The 15,222-nt window shown below is 34.9% G+C and overlaps 1 protein-coding gene across 1 annotated transcript in view; it reads left to right on the forward strand.

Annotated features, from left to right (window-relative positions):
• The first annotated feature begins 2,439 nt into the window (after positions 1-2,439).
• Positions 2,440-15,222, forward strand: part of CFAP47 (cilia and flagella associated protein 47) — a 296,774-nt gene continuing 283,991 nt past the window's right edge. The window contains exons 1-3 of the mRNA XM_012807582.2: positions 2,440-2,634; positions 3,294-3,445; positions 12,355-12,470. Coding sequence (XP_012663036.2) covers positions 2,440-2,634; positions 3,294-3,445; positions 12,355-12,470 — 463 coding nt within the window. The remainder of the gene's footprint in view (positions 2,635-3,293; positions 3,446-12,354; positions 12,471-15,222) is intronic.

Here is a 15,222-nt window from a genome sequence, read left to right on the forward strand (position 1 = left end):
AGCACTTAAATAAATGCCTGGCACATGGCAAGCACCATGGATCTGTTAAATGTAATTAAACTAAAAATCATTAAATACGTAGTAGCTCCTATTTACTCATACAGTCAATTATTGAGATCTTACAGTTAAGTGTTTTTCACATTACTAACCTGCAAATTAGGGTCAAATCTCAAGTGAAAAAGATGGCTTTCATAGGGTGCTAGCCTTTATTTATTTATGAGACAGAGCCTCAAGCTATCCCTCTGGGTGGAATGCCGAGGTATCACACCTCACAGCAACCTCCAACTCCTGGGCTCAAGTGAGACTCAGCCTCCCAAGTAGCTGGGACCACAGGCACCTGCCACAACACCCAGCTAATAGGTTGCAGCTGTCATTGTTTTGGTGGGCCTGGGCTGGATTCGCACCCACCACCTTAGGTGTATGTGGCTGGGGCCTTAGCCATTTGAGCCACAGGCGCCCAGCTGGGTGCTAGCCTTTGTAAGAGGTATTATATATCTCCCATTTATGTTGATTGCATTTAGAATATATTTATAATTGGATTGTCATGAGCAATAGTTTCATCAACTGATAGTTTCCATCTGTGGCATCTTATTAAATAAAAATTGAAAGGCTATGATTAACTGTCTTCCATGTCCTCCTGATGAAATGGCCATTTAAGTGGATCTCTTTCAGGTCACAGGAATCACATTTAGTGATCTATTATTAATAATTATCTTACTTTTTCCAGGATGGGAAGCTAGAATCTGAGAAGACCCTGGTTCTATGGTCATTTAAGTTTATCTTTGTGGTTGAAAAAATTTCATAAGGGAATAGAGAGTTTAAAGGAAGAAAGAAGATCTGGGAATATTAGCCCAACCATTAGGCAAAGGCATATTAAATGCCATCCAGGTGTCCTCAAACTACAGCCCGGGGCCACATGCAGCCTGCCTAGGATATTTATCCCGCCCACCGGGTGTTTTTGCTGCAGCTGCCTGTCCTGCTTAGCAGCCCTCTTCCCAGGCCCCACAGTCCGGCCCTCCAACGTTCTGAGGGACAGTGAACTGGCCCCCTGTTTAAAAAGTTTGAGGACCCCTGCCCAGGATCTCCTTAAAGAGAAATCAATGACAATTTAACTCAAAATTGTTTTGACACACACACGCCAGTAAGAACACAATTGTAAGAACATAGACTTACTAGACGGGGAGATGAGAACCTAATCTAGGACAATCTTTCTTAAAAGTACTCTTTTTTTCTAGCTGTTTCCCAGAATTTCCACTACCTCCTTTACCCCAAAATAATTTCTCTATTTCTTCTCCTGGGATCTTGCCTCTGCTATTCTTGTCAAGGCTATGAATACTGTTCAAAAAAGCATAGCTGATCTGTGCTATACCTGCTCTGAGGACTTTAAGAAGGAAGACTATTATTATTAGGTGATATTTGGAATATTTAATTTTTGGTACAGCACGGGTACTGACTAATTAGGAGGATAGAGGCCAGGTGGAATGGATGACTTATGATTATATGAAGGCTGAAGTCAAGCCCTATAGTCTACTCCTTTTATCTTTCAGCCTCAACAAAGGAGATCCAGACTGTGATTTTTAGATAGCCTCTATTGGAGGCTTAATGTTAGGAGAGGCCACTTGCCTGTTTTCTTGAAGAAGACACTTACAGGGCCCAAATATTCTGATATGCTCTTAATCCTCAGCCTCCCTCCATTAAGCCACCACATGCTCGCTCAGTTCTCACCCATGAGGTTCTCTAGTTCGCCTCCTTCATCTGTGCCTTGGAACTACGGGAAAGGGCAAATTCTATGTTTTTGAAAATTCTGGTCTCTTTTATTTGGGGGTTTCATTTAAAAAATTATATTCATTCTACTCCTTCATGTCAGGTTTTTGTTTTGTTTTGTTTTGTTGTTTTCGGCTGGGGCTGGGTTTGAACCCGCCACTTCCTGTATATGGGGCCAGCGCCCTATTCCTTTGAGCCACAGGCGCCGCCCCTCTTCATGTGAGTTTTATAAAATTCGGCCTAATTCTTTCCTAACCTTTTATATTAGCCACTTTTTAAGATTTGGTACTGTATAATATGTATCTTTCCGTGTCGGTACGCATAGATGTACATTATTATCCATCACAGATAGACTGTAAGTTATTTTATCCATTTCTATTGATTGGTATTTATATTAACCCAATTATTTTGGTGTTTTAAGGCAACATTGTGAGAATTGTAATCAGAAATTTCGGATTAAGGGTCACTGTACAGAAACAGGTCCCAGAAACACCCGGATGTGACATCTGCGACCCCAGGCATTTTTCGCCAGGCCCCTGCAGCCTCCGTACTGGCCGCCAACTGTCGCCGCTGGGTGACGCCATAACCGCGGGGTTTGAAGGCTGCTCGCGCCGTCGGCGGTTGCCTAGCGGCGGATCCACCACACTGATCCGTCGGCCCCCAGACGGGTCAGACATGGAGAATGACAGGGGGTCTCTCACCCCGCGGGATGCGGAAAACCAGAAAAAAGAAGTACAGCTGCGGGTATTCCCGCCGGAAATGAAGTTTCTAGACACTGTGGCCGGTAAAGTGTACCGCCTACCCATAACTGTTCACAACCTCGGCCGGTGGAGCCAGAGGATCCGATTTCAGGAGCCTATCAAGCCCCAGGTGACGCCCGAAGGAGTGCCGGGGAAGCAGTAGCTTGGGGGAGCGCCTTCGGATCTAGGCAGCTCTCTTTCCCCTGGGAAGTAGACGGAGGGCTCCTGCGGGGAGGGGGGGAGGACTGAGAAGGGTTGGGCTTCTGAGGGACAGTGATTTTGGTTTTTTGTTCTGTTTTGTTTTCTCTTTTGCTAGGGGTTGAGAGATGAGAAGGACAGGGTAGGGAAAGGCTAATAATCTGGAACCTTCCTCTTTTTTCCATTTTAGGTTTGGAACGAAGGGAAGGGATTCCTTCGCTGTCTCCTTGTAACCACCTCGAATCTGGGCCACTTGGTTTTGTAGTTCTGTAGTTGCCCTAAGCATTGGGAAAACAATATTCTACATCAACTACCTTTTGAATCCTAAGTGCCACATTACTATAGAAACTGTAGGATCAGTGGAAAGGTTTATTATTTTTTATTTTAACAACGTGGCTGATATAGCAGGCAGTAGGTGTGAGGGATACAGAAGGGACACAAGCCTGTTCTCATAGCGTTTACAAACTAGTGTGGGAGTTTTAGTACAGGACTAACCATCATCAAAATTAATGTGCTGAGAGGCATTATTTATTATTTATTACCTTATAAGGAGTTCAGATGTATAATTTGATTCTTTTTCTCTCACCAAAGTTCAAACTTCTTGTGAGCACTCTGGATCGGGCCCTGGCGTCAGGTCTTCAAATGACAGCTATAGTAGAATATCATCCAGACAAAAACGAAAACATCAATGACCAACTATATATTACAATAGGAAATAAGACATTAGAAATTCCGATCTTTGGGTATGTATTCCTTATATTTCATGCTGACATTTTGAACACTCTTCCGATAAAAATAACAAAGTAATGTATTTTCTCTGACTTGTATTAATAGTTTTCTTAACAGCTGAATTGAAAGAGCAAACTTTCAGAAAATTGCGGAGCCTGTAACAATAAAAGCCTTGGTCTCTGGTGTGTTTTTATTAAAATAACTGAAAACATTCAACAGTTGAAGGTATTATTAATTAGAGTTTTGCAAACCAGTATGAATATTTTAATTTTTAAGTGTTGTTATGTTCACTAAATTTTAAATAAGGCAGATGCTTGGCATCAAAACAAATCAAAATGCTGCTGTTTCGAGATTGGTCAAAAAAGGTGAGTGGATGGGAAGGGAGGTGGATGATTCAATAGAGGGATGGTTAATGATGGGACCACACCAATGGAGCATATTGCAAGGGTACAAATCAAATCTATCAAGTATAGAACACAAATGTCTTAACACTGTGATTAAGTAAATGAGGTGAAGGCTATGTTAGTTAGTAATGTTTTATTTAATTGACATTATTAATTTATTTAAATTAACTTAAAACATTCAACAGTTGAAAGTATTATTTAGATTTTTTGAAAACCAGTATGAATATTTTAATTTAATTTTTAAGTATTGTTATGTTCACGTCACTAAATTTTAAATAAGGCAGATGCTTGACTTCAAAACAAATCGAAATCCTATTGTTTTGAGATTGGTCAAAAAAGGTAAGTGAATGGGAAGGGAGGGGGTGGTTCGATAGAGGGAGGGTTAATGGTGGGACCACACCAATGGAGCATATTGCAAGGGTACAAGTCAAATCTATCAAGTATAGAACACAAATGTCTTAACACTGTGATTAAGTAAGCACACCAATTTGCACAAATAATCAACACACTGAATCCCACAAAGGCATAAATGTATTCATGATCTATATATATATGACTTAATAAAAAATAATAAAAAAGGTAAGTGGATATAATAATGCAAAACTATGTGACTTCTATACAGATTATCTGACCAGAATGAATTACGATTTGATGTTTCCTTTTAATAATAAAAGCATATATTTCTGTTTTTTGTAAAATTATCTGTTACCTAGTGTTAAAATGTAAAGCATTTTTATTCATATGCATAGATGTATGATCCTCCTTTTAGAAAATATGGTTCCATAGGTGTTCTTGTCTTTCAGAGTTAATATTACAATATTTTCTGCTTATTATATTGTATTAGACATATACCTTTCTATAATTTCCCTTATTTTTTTTATCATTCATATAAAGTAAACTTAGATCTGCAATTATTTTGGTTCTCTGTGCTGTTAAGTTCTGATTTGGCATACCATCCCATTTTTCATGGAATCAAACCATTGACATATAGTTGGAAAGAAACAATCTATTAACATATTAAAAATATCTAATTTTCATTTTTTAATTTAAGTAGAGCCATTTTTGGTGCATTCTGCACTATGACATACCTGTGACTGACTCTTAGATTGGCTTGTTTGTGCTATACTTGGAGAGAAGGGTTGAAGATGCTTCTGGCCCAGAAAACAGAGAGTTTTGTCTCATTTCCACAATGTATGCCCCCTCTCATCAGAAGTCTATTTGTCACCCCAGTTCCAATATTATTGATGATGATTTTTATTACTGATTATTATTGACCCTTTTTAAGTGTGATACACAGGGTTGAGGGGAATGTTGAGGGTGGTTTTGGGGGAAGGCAAGGAGAGGAAGAGGTAAAGGAGAAAGTTTGCTGCTATATGTCAATCTTTTTAGAAATTCAGATGATTGAAGATTCACATGCAGCTACAAGAAATAGATTCTTTTTACATTTTTCCCTGTTTTCCATAAGGGTAACATTTTCAAAAGGATAATACCATAACTAGGAAATTGACATTGATACAGTCCTCCTATCTTATTAATATTGCCACAGCTTTATTGGAACTGTGTGTGTTGGGGGAATAGGGTGTCTGTCTATGTAAATGTGTCTGTTATTAATTTTTGTGCAATTTTATCAGCCATGTAGATTCTTGTATTGGAACTAGATGCAGAACAGTTCCAATGCCATGAGTATCCCTGCTGTTGCTTTGCTAAAACCACACCTGCACTCACTCCCTTCTGCCTCATACTCATGATCCCCGAAAGCTGCTAATTGTCTTTTTCTAAAATTGTGTCATCATAAATATGTTATATAAATTAAGTCATACAGTATATAACCTTTTGAGTTTTTTCCTCTCAGAAAAATTCCCTGGTGATTCATGTATCAGTATTTTGTTCTTTTTTATTGCTCCATAGTATTTCATATTATGTATACCACAGTTGGTTTGAACATTGACCTATTGAAGAACAGAGGGGCTGATTTCAGTTTTTCATTTTTGCAAATAAGCTGCTTATAGAATTTGTATGTGAACGTGATTTTCATTTCTCTGGGATAAATGCCCATGTGTTTAATTTCTGGATCATATGGTAATTGCATGTTTAGTTTAATAGAAAATTCCAAATTGCTTTTTACAGTGGTTATACCATTTTACATTCCTATGAGCAAGTCACAAGTAATCCACTTTTAGGGCATCCTTGCCAGTATTTGTTGCCGTCACTATTCTTAAATTTTAGCCATTTTAAGAGATATGGAATCTTTTCATAGTTTTAATTTGCATTGCCCTAACGCCTGATGCTGTTGAACAGATTCTCATGTGCTTCTTTGCTAAGTCAGTATCCTCTCTGGTGAAATGCCTGTTACTACCTTTTGACTGTTTTCCTAATTGCATTGTTTTTTATTATTGAGCTCTGCAATTTCTTTGTATATTTTGGACACATATCTTTTAATAGATATGTGGCTTGAAAATATTTTCTCCCAGTCTATAGCTTTAATTTTCATGTTTTTTTTTTTCCATTTTTTGGGCCGGGGCTGGGTTTGAACCCACCACCTCCGGCATATGGGTCTGGTGCCTTACTCTTTGAGCCACAGGAGCTGCCCACTCTTCATGCTTTTAACAGGTATTTTGTAGAGTAAAAGTCTTTTTTTTTTAATTTTCAACAATGTCCAATTTATCAGTTGTCCTTTAATAGATCATAATTTCAGTGTCATATCTAAGACTGTTTGCCCAACCCTTAGGTCAGAATATTTCTCTATTTTTTTCACTTTTAAGTTTTACATTTAAATATATGATACATTTTGAGTTATTTTTTTATATGACTGTGCAGTTTACATTGAGGTTCATTAATTTGTCTATAGATGTCTAATTGCTCAGACAACATTTGTTGAAAAAGGTAACTTCCTCCATTGAATTGATTGTGTACCCTTGTAAAAAAAAATGAATTGAGCATATTTACATTGGTGTATTTTTCAGTTATGTATTTTTTCTACTGATTTGTGTGTTAATACCTCTGCTGACATCATGTTACCTTAATTACCTTTGCTATAGAGTAATTTTTAATATTAAAAGTTAAACCTATAGATTTAATATAGAGTTTTATAGAGTTAAACCTATAGATTAATTTAAGGAAAATTAACATCTTTGCTACAGTAAGTCTCCCAATATTTAAACATGGTATGTCTTTTTACTTACTTAGGTCCTATTTGATTTTTTAAATTGTCATTTTGTAATTTTCAGCATAAAGATCCTGCACATGTGTTGTTATGTATATAGCTGTTTAATTTTCTTTGGACTGATTGCAAATGATAATATGTTTTTACCTTTGGTTTCTGTGTGTTCCTTGTTAGCATATGAAGATGTGATTGAGTTTTTTCCTTTATATGGTATCCTCTGATGCTGAACTCCATTTTTAGTAGTTTTTTGTATGTTTTATTTTTTAGATTTCTTGTTACCTTAAATGCAGAGAATCAGGTAATCTGGAGACAGAGATAGTTCGCCCCACTCAAAGTGTATGCCTTTTACATCTTTGTCTTGCTTTATCTCCACATCTATAACTTTCAGTACTATCTTGAGTAAGAGTAGAACAACAGAATTAGTTTCCTTGTTCCCACTGTTAAGGGAAACCATTAAGTCTTTTGCCATTAAGCATGGCTTTAGCTGTCAGTATTTTTAAATGGGCTTTATTACACAGATGTAATTTTGTCAAATGCTTTCTCTGCTTCAGTTCTTATGATCATGCATTTTTTATCCCTCTTGGTGTATTATTGTTTTTGTACACTCTGGGTTTTGGTTTGCTAATGTTTAATTATTAGAGATTGTCAAGTCCCAGTTTATGGGAGATATTGCTTTATATTTTTGTTTCATTTTTTGTTTGTTTTGCATTGTCTCTATCAGGTTTTGCCATCAAGATAGTACTGGCCTCATAACATGAATTTGGAAATGTTCCCTTCTATGCTCTGTAAGAGCTATTTAATAATTTTTTAAATGGTAGAAATTTTTAGTGAAATTGTCTGGTCTGGAGATTTCTCTTTCAGGATGCTTTAACTTATGAGTTAAGTATTTAGATGCTTATAAGGCTGTTCATACTGCCTATATCATTGCCTTGGTTGAGTTAAGTATTGTAGTTTGTGGTTTTCAAGGAATTCTTCCAATTTTGAGTTGTCAAATGTGTGAGTGTGGGGTAGTTAGAATTTTTTTTATTACTTTTAAATGACTGTAACATCTGTAATGATATCCCTTTGTTTATTCCGGATGTCAGCCATTCGTGTATTTTGTCCCCCCCCCCTTTTTTTGAGTATTGCTAGTGATTTATCAACTTGAATTTTTCAAAAAATTAATTCTTTGTCATTGACTTTCCTGTCATTTCTTAAATTTCATTGATTGCTGCTCTCTGTTATGTCTTGCAAAGGGTAAACAGGTGGCAAGGAAGTAGCTAAGGGAGGAGACCAGTAACCCAGTTGAAGCTAGGAACCAAATTGCTAGGAACTGTTCGCAGTGGGAATATTCATAGTAAGGCATTCCCAGTGACTGTTAACTGATCTAGGATGCATTACTATCTAATTAGCATAGCATGGGTGGAGCTTTCCTGCAAGATTTTTGGGAAAGATACATGTATAGAAAGGGAAACTGTTGTATAACCAACCTGTTATCTAAACTGTTATATCAACAGTCCCCAACCTTTTTGACACCAGGCATGAGTTTCATGGAAGACATTTTTCCATTCCAAGGTCTAGGGGTAGGGGGATGAGATAGGAGGTAGAGCTCAGGTGCCGATGGGAATGATAGAGAGTGGTTGTAAATAACAGATGAAGCTCCACTCATTCCCTGGCTGCTCACCTCTTGCTGTGTGGCCTGGTTCCTAACAGGCCAGGGCTGAACCATTTTGGCACAAGGGACTGGTTTATGGAAGATAATTTTTCAATGCACTGGGATCTGGGAATGGCTCAGGAGGCTGAGCTCAGAGATACTGTACAGTCACTGGCTTAGGGGTTGAGGGACCACAGTGTTACATAACCCCCAACCTGTCAGTCACCCCAAAGGAGGGATATGGCAACCAGTCTTGCCAGGAGAAAGATGGGAAAAACTGGTAAGCATATAAAATACAGCATGTGCTCAGACTTTGGGGTCTTTCTCTATTCCTGGAGTCTGACCCATTCTGCTCTCTCTGAAACATATTTTTTCACTTCATGTCACTTTGTGTAGCTTCCTCCTCAACTTTGACTTCATACAGCTTCTTTCTTCTACCTATAATAAACTGTGTGGGACTGCTCTGTACCTGTGATCACTCCATCATTGGCTCAACTAGGTACCAGTACTCACTCTTGACACTGGGAACCAGGAGACCAGGGAACATCCAGATAGACCTAACACTCTATTATTTCTTTCCTTCTGCTTGCTTTGGGTTGATGTTGCTCTTTTTTTGTAGTCAAATTTTGAGGTTGGAAATTAGGTCATTGATTTGAAATGTGTCTTCATTTCTAATGTAAGCACATAGTATTATATATGACCCTTAACACTGCTTTAGCATTTATATGTGTTGTATTTTTGTATTCATCCAGTTTTATGTATTTTTACAACTGTCTTTGAGACTTCCTCTTTGACTCATAGAAGTGTGTTAATTAATTTTCATGTGTTTTGAGAATTTCTTAGTGTCTTTCTCTTCTTGATCTACAGTTTGATTTTACTATGGTCAAAACATTGTCTGTAATTTCAAAATTTTAAATTTATTCTCTTTTGTGGATCAGAATATGGTGTATCTTCGTGTATGTTTCATCAATACTTGAAATAAATGTCTAAAATGTCTACTTTTCTTTAGTTGGGCAGATTTTTTGTATATCTGTCAATTAAATCTTATTAGTTTATGTTTTTCATGTTTTATATATCATTATTTGGGGGCTATTTTAGAGGGAAATATTATCACCATTATTGTGGGTTCTTTTACTCTTTCAAGCTTTATTAGTTTTTGTTTAGTGTATTTTGAGGCTTTATTGTTTATTGTGTACACATTTAGGATCATCATTGTATCTTTCTGGTAGATAGATCATTTTATTATATATAATGTCCCTCTTTGCTCATGGTAATTTTCTAGCACTGAAGTTTACTTTATCAGATATTAATATAGCTCTTTGTGCATTTTTCTAATTAAAATTTGTGTGTTATGTTTTTCTATGTCCTTTGGCTTTCAACTTACTATGTTTCTTGAATTTGAGTTTCTTCTAAACAATTGGTTCATATTTCCCCCATACTACCAATGTCTGTCTTTTGATTTTTTCTATTTAGACTATTTATCTTTTATGTTTATATGCGATAACTTGTCTTCTTTTTTATTGTTTGGTTTCTCTTTGTTCTTGTTCTTTCTCATACCTATTTCTTATTTTTGCATTCTTATAGGTTAATTGAAGGTGGTTTTAGAATTCCATCTGATTTATAGTGTTTAGTATTCATCTCTTTGCATAGTTTTTGTAGTGGTATCTCTGTATATAACAATATACATATGTTATATAATGTGCTACTGGTATAGACACTTACCGTTTTGGCTGAAATGTAAATACTTCATTTCAATTCAGGTCTTTTTCCTTTCCCTACTTGCAAAGATCATTGAGTAGCAAATGGTGCTATACTTTGTTTCCAACTTCAGATAATGATTTATAAAACTGATGAGGAAAATATAGCCTATTGTATGTAGCCAGACTTCTGCTAATTCCTTTAGTCCTTTTTTACTCTGATGCTCCAAGATTTTATCTTTTGTCATTTTGTGTGTGTGTGTGTGTGTGTGTTTGAAGAATTTCCTTTAGATTATCTTTAAAGGTGGGTCTGCTAGTGACAGATTATTTTAGGGCTTTTTGTTTTGTGTTTTTATTTTCCTTTCATTGTTAAAGCGTAGTTTTAACAAATACAGTGGTTTCAGTTGGTAGCTTTTTTTGTTCAGTACTTGGAAAATATTGTGGTACTTCCTTCTGGACTCCAGGGTTTCAGATGAGATACATGCTTTATTTAATTTTATGTTTCTCTGTATGGAATGTATCTTTTCTTTCTGCCTTATTTCATGACTTTTGTATCCTTACCCTTTCAAAAGTTTGCGTCTGTTTATGTGAAGAATGCCCTTAAATCCTTGAGATGAAACCTACTTGAGCATGGTAATTAATTTTTGATGTGCTGTTGAATTAGATTTGCTAGTACTATGTGTTTTGTTGAGGATTTTTACATCTATCTATATTCATAAGGGATATTGGTCCATAATTTTTTTCTTATGTCTTGTCCTGTCTTTGTTATCAAGATGCTACTGGCTTTGTAGAATGAGTTAAGGAGGATTCCCTCCATCTGTCAAATAATTTCTGTAGTATAGGTACCAGTTCTTTATATATCTGGAAAAATTTGGCTATGAGTCTGTGTTGTCTGGTCAATGTAATCACATATAGAAAGCCCTTTTTTTCCCCTTTTCCTGCCACATAATCATAGTATCTTTTTGAGAAGAACATTAGTAGTGCTTAGAAGATGTACCATGTCTGGGATAGTCCTGGCAGATCCCTGGAATGTGTGTACCTATTCGATAATATACACTCATATATAAACATGCATACCAAAAAGAACACCAAGATCACCACTGCATAGGGATGTATTTGTGAATGTTTTGTTCAGGTATACTAATTTATATATTTATATGTGTGTGTGTATAGATGTATGTATGCATGTGCTTACATTTGGCAGGTTGTGTTATATGTGGAGTAAATGATCTAATGCGTTTTTTCTGGCACAAAAACTGAGGACTCAATAAAGACAAGTTTTGCTGTATTCTTTATTAGTGCTGTTGATAGCATGGTTAGGTTTGTAAGAATAATGTACTTGAAGCCTAACAAAATGAATTCTAATATAGGCTCACCAACATTACATCCAAATAACTTCTTAGGTAAGTCATTTAATCTTTTTGAGTCTTGGATTTTCATTTGTTATATAGGAGTGATAATAATATTTTCTTAAATATCAGGAATTTTCAAGTGCCAAACAAGATAATATACTTAAAGATACATTGTATATGATAAATTACTATCCAAGTAGAAAATATCTGTATCCTTATGAGATGTGTATGTAGGATGATAATAGATTTTAAAAAGTATTTATGAAAACACATACTCCATGTATGCTACAATGAACCTTTTAAATTAGAGACACATGAAAAATCAATTGTATTATTTTGTACATAGATTTTGTTTTAAATCCTAGGGGATATGTTGTAACATCACTTCCTCCTTTTATTTTACATATTTGGCATCATGAAAATTGGTTTGAGAGGGTATACCATGCACTTAGATTAGTAAAGTCCGATTTCTTTGTTAAAAATGTGTCTCATTATCTTGTCTTTGTTTTATTTCATAATTCCTTTTATTGACAAGTATTTCATCAGTGAAACTATAAGAAAACAAGTTTCTTTTAAAGAGTTAGAAGTATTTATATATGTTTCCCTATAGATTTAGTTATAAGGTTGTTAAGATTGTTGAATTAACTATGTGGCTTTCTTTTCTTCAACCTTAGGCTGATTCCAGTATGTAAATTGGACATTGACTCTGAAGTTAATTTTGGTACCCTGGTTGCCAACAGTAAAGTATATTGTAAAGAGATTACTATCGTTAACCATGGCAAAGCTCCGGGTAAATATGACATATAAATTGACTTATACTTTTAGAAGAATTGGTGCTATTTGACCTGAATACTTGTATAATTAATAGATTCTCTGATTTGTTCAGAAAAAAGGTCTATCATTTGAAACACCTCAAGATAAAAACTCTAAGTAGCATGATAAGAGACTGATAGGGCAATAATTCAGGAAAAATCAATGTACCTCTTTATTATCCTGATTAATATAGACTTGCTCTCAGATGACTGGTGATCTCCCTCAGGATAAGAGGCAAGCTGGTGTCATAGAAGTGACTTAGTTTTTAGAGTCATCCAGAGAAAGAATTAGGGCACAGTGACTTACTAGCTTTGTGATCTGGGGCAAGTGTCCTTAAGGATCTTGAACTTGAGAGCCCTCATAAAGTGAGGCTAGTAAAATGTACTATGGTTAATTATGTGGTACAGTGACTGGCTAATTATAGGCCTTCAATAAATATTAGCCCTGCTTCTCTATCATATTCAATTTGAATTTACATCATGGTCCCTAGAAGGCTTTTATTAAGTTTTTTAAAGAATAAATGCTTTTCTTCTGTGCAGACTGAATCTTTCCTGGGGATTTTTACTGTGACTTAAGAATTTCCATAAATATGTGTATATGTGTGTGTGTGTGTGTTCATATATGCTTTTCATTGATAGCATCCAAGAAGCATAAAATCGCTTATACCTTCAGTCTCTTGATTATACAGTGTGGCCATAAAGTTTGTATGCGATTTAAAATACTGTGCAATTTAAAATTGTGTGCACACAACCTTTATGGCCACCCAGTATAGTCAGCATGTGGGGTTGCAAGATTGTGATTTCTCCCAATCTAAAATTAGGACTGGCTGTGGTCAGGGAGGGTATTTCTGAGACTGCTGTTGAATACATAAAATAGTTCTTAAATTCAGTCCTCCCTTCCACTAACTGAGAATATTCTCTGAGTACTGAAAATTATTAGAACAAAGGCAGTTTGTCACTTAATTTCTTCATAAGGGAATAAAACTGATACCTGTTCCTCTTTGAATTTTGCTCACTTCACTTTGATTTTTAAGTCAGTGAATGTCAATACATGTGGGATTATAGAACATTACTCCCATTTGTGATCTGACTCCAATGTTAAAGGATGGAATGTCTTATGGAAGGTGATTATGGGCTATATGATTATATTGTAGAGCAGAAATTGAGAGATATTTATTTGTATTGTCTTATTTTCCAAAATTTCTTTCAACTGTTGTCTATTCAAAATCCTTCAAAGTCTTGATGACATGAGTATGTCCTTTTTATCCTAAAATTTTACCTAATCGTACAGTTTTACTTCATGTTAAAGCTCTCTAACAAGTAAAAAAGAAATATAAGCTTATTAATTTTAACTTAGCACTATTAATTTAATTAATAATTGTATTAATTTAATATTATTTCACTCAATAAAATAGAATAAATAAAATTAAACTGAAGACCTAGCTCTGCATATTTAAAAAAAATAGTCCACATTGGCTATTAGTATTGTGTTAATATTTTATGTATACATGGTATTTATACTAAGTTAGATTTATTATAATTGAATACTGTGAAATGTTAATTATTATGACCTCAAAAAATGAAACAAATTTTTATCAATGAATCACTTTTTCTTAGTGTTGACTTTATAATTTTTAGAGTTGAATCATACTAGCTTTTCCAAAATAACCACAATAGATAGTATGTATTATATTCATAGTAGCAAGTACCTGTAATGAATCATAAAGTCCTTTTTATCTATGAGCATAATATATAAATGTTCATGATAATAACAATGCATATTCGTGAATAATAGCATGCAGAAAAGAGGCTCAGTAACAAGAGATGACTCTAATAATTAATTTTTGAAAAGCATTTTATGTGATAAATTTTTTAGAATTTTAGAGACAAAGTTTAAATGCTTACAATTTTATCTGTATAATTAATAGGACATGAGAAAATCCACACTTGCCAGATTTATAATTTGCACAGGTTTGTTTTCTCTTTCTGATGGTGTCATTGGTGTTATCTTTGATTTTATATACTCCAAAATTTATCTATGTAACAATTACTGATTAGTTTATTTTAATAGCTTCTTATGGAATAAACATCCTTGCATTTAACCAAATATTGTTGAATACATCTTCTTTTCTCATCCTTTATAAAATCATTTTTAAGTTTACTCCTGACTATGGAAAATAATTTTTGTCCTTTCGTTCTGGAAAGATGTCGTTCAATCTTTAAGATGTATCTAATATTACAATAGTACTTTGTGAGTTATTGAACTCCATGTTGAATTCCATGATTTTATGGTATAATAATAATACCTGTATTGTCTCTTAACTTTCATATTTGAATATTCAAAAGAAACATTAATTTACTATGCCCAAATTGCTATCATTTCTTTCTTTGTCTAAGCGTCCTTGATTATTTGAGTAGACCTTTTTGACCACAGTGTTATAATATACAACAATCTCTAAAATCCCTAATTGTAGGTGTGATCCTTACACTCCATTTCTGCATTTGAATAGCACTCTCAGAACTCCTCAACCTTTAGGTTTATTTGGACTACTTTATCTTAGATAAGACCTTTCACTTTTTTTTTTCTTATTAAATCCTAGCTTTGTACATTAATACTGTCATGGGGTACAGTGTGCTATTTTTATATACAATTTGAAATATTTTCATCAAACTGGTTAACATAGCCTTCATGTCATTTTCTTAGTTATTGTGTTAAGACATTTATATTCT

Source organism: Otolemur garnettii, unplaced genomic scaffold (assembly GCF_000181295.1).
Source record: "Otolemur garnettii isolate 467f Iridium unplaced genomic scaffold, OtoGar3 scaffold00072, whole genome shotgun sequence".
Taxonomy (NCBI): domain Eukaryota; kingdom Metazoa; phylum Chordata; class Mammalia; order Primates; family Galagidae; genus Otolemur; species Otolemur garnettii.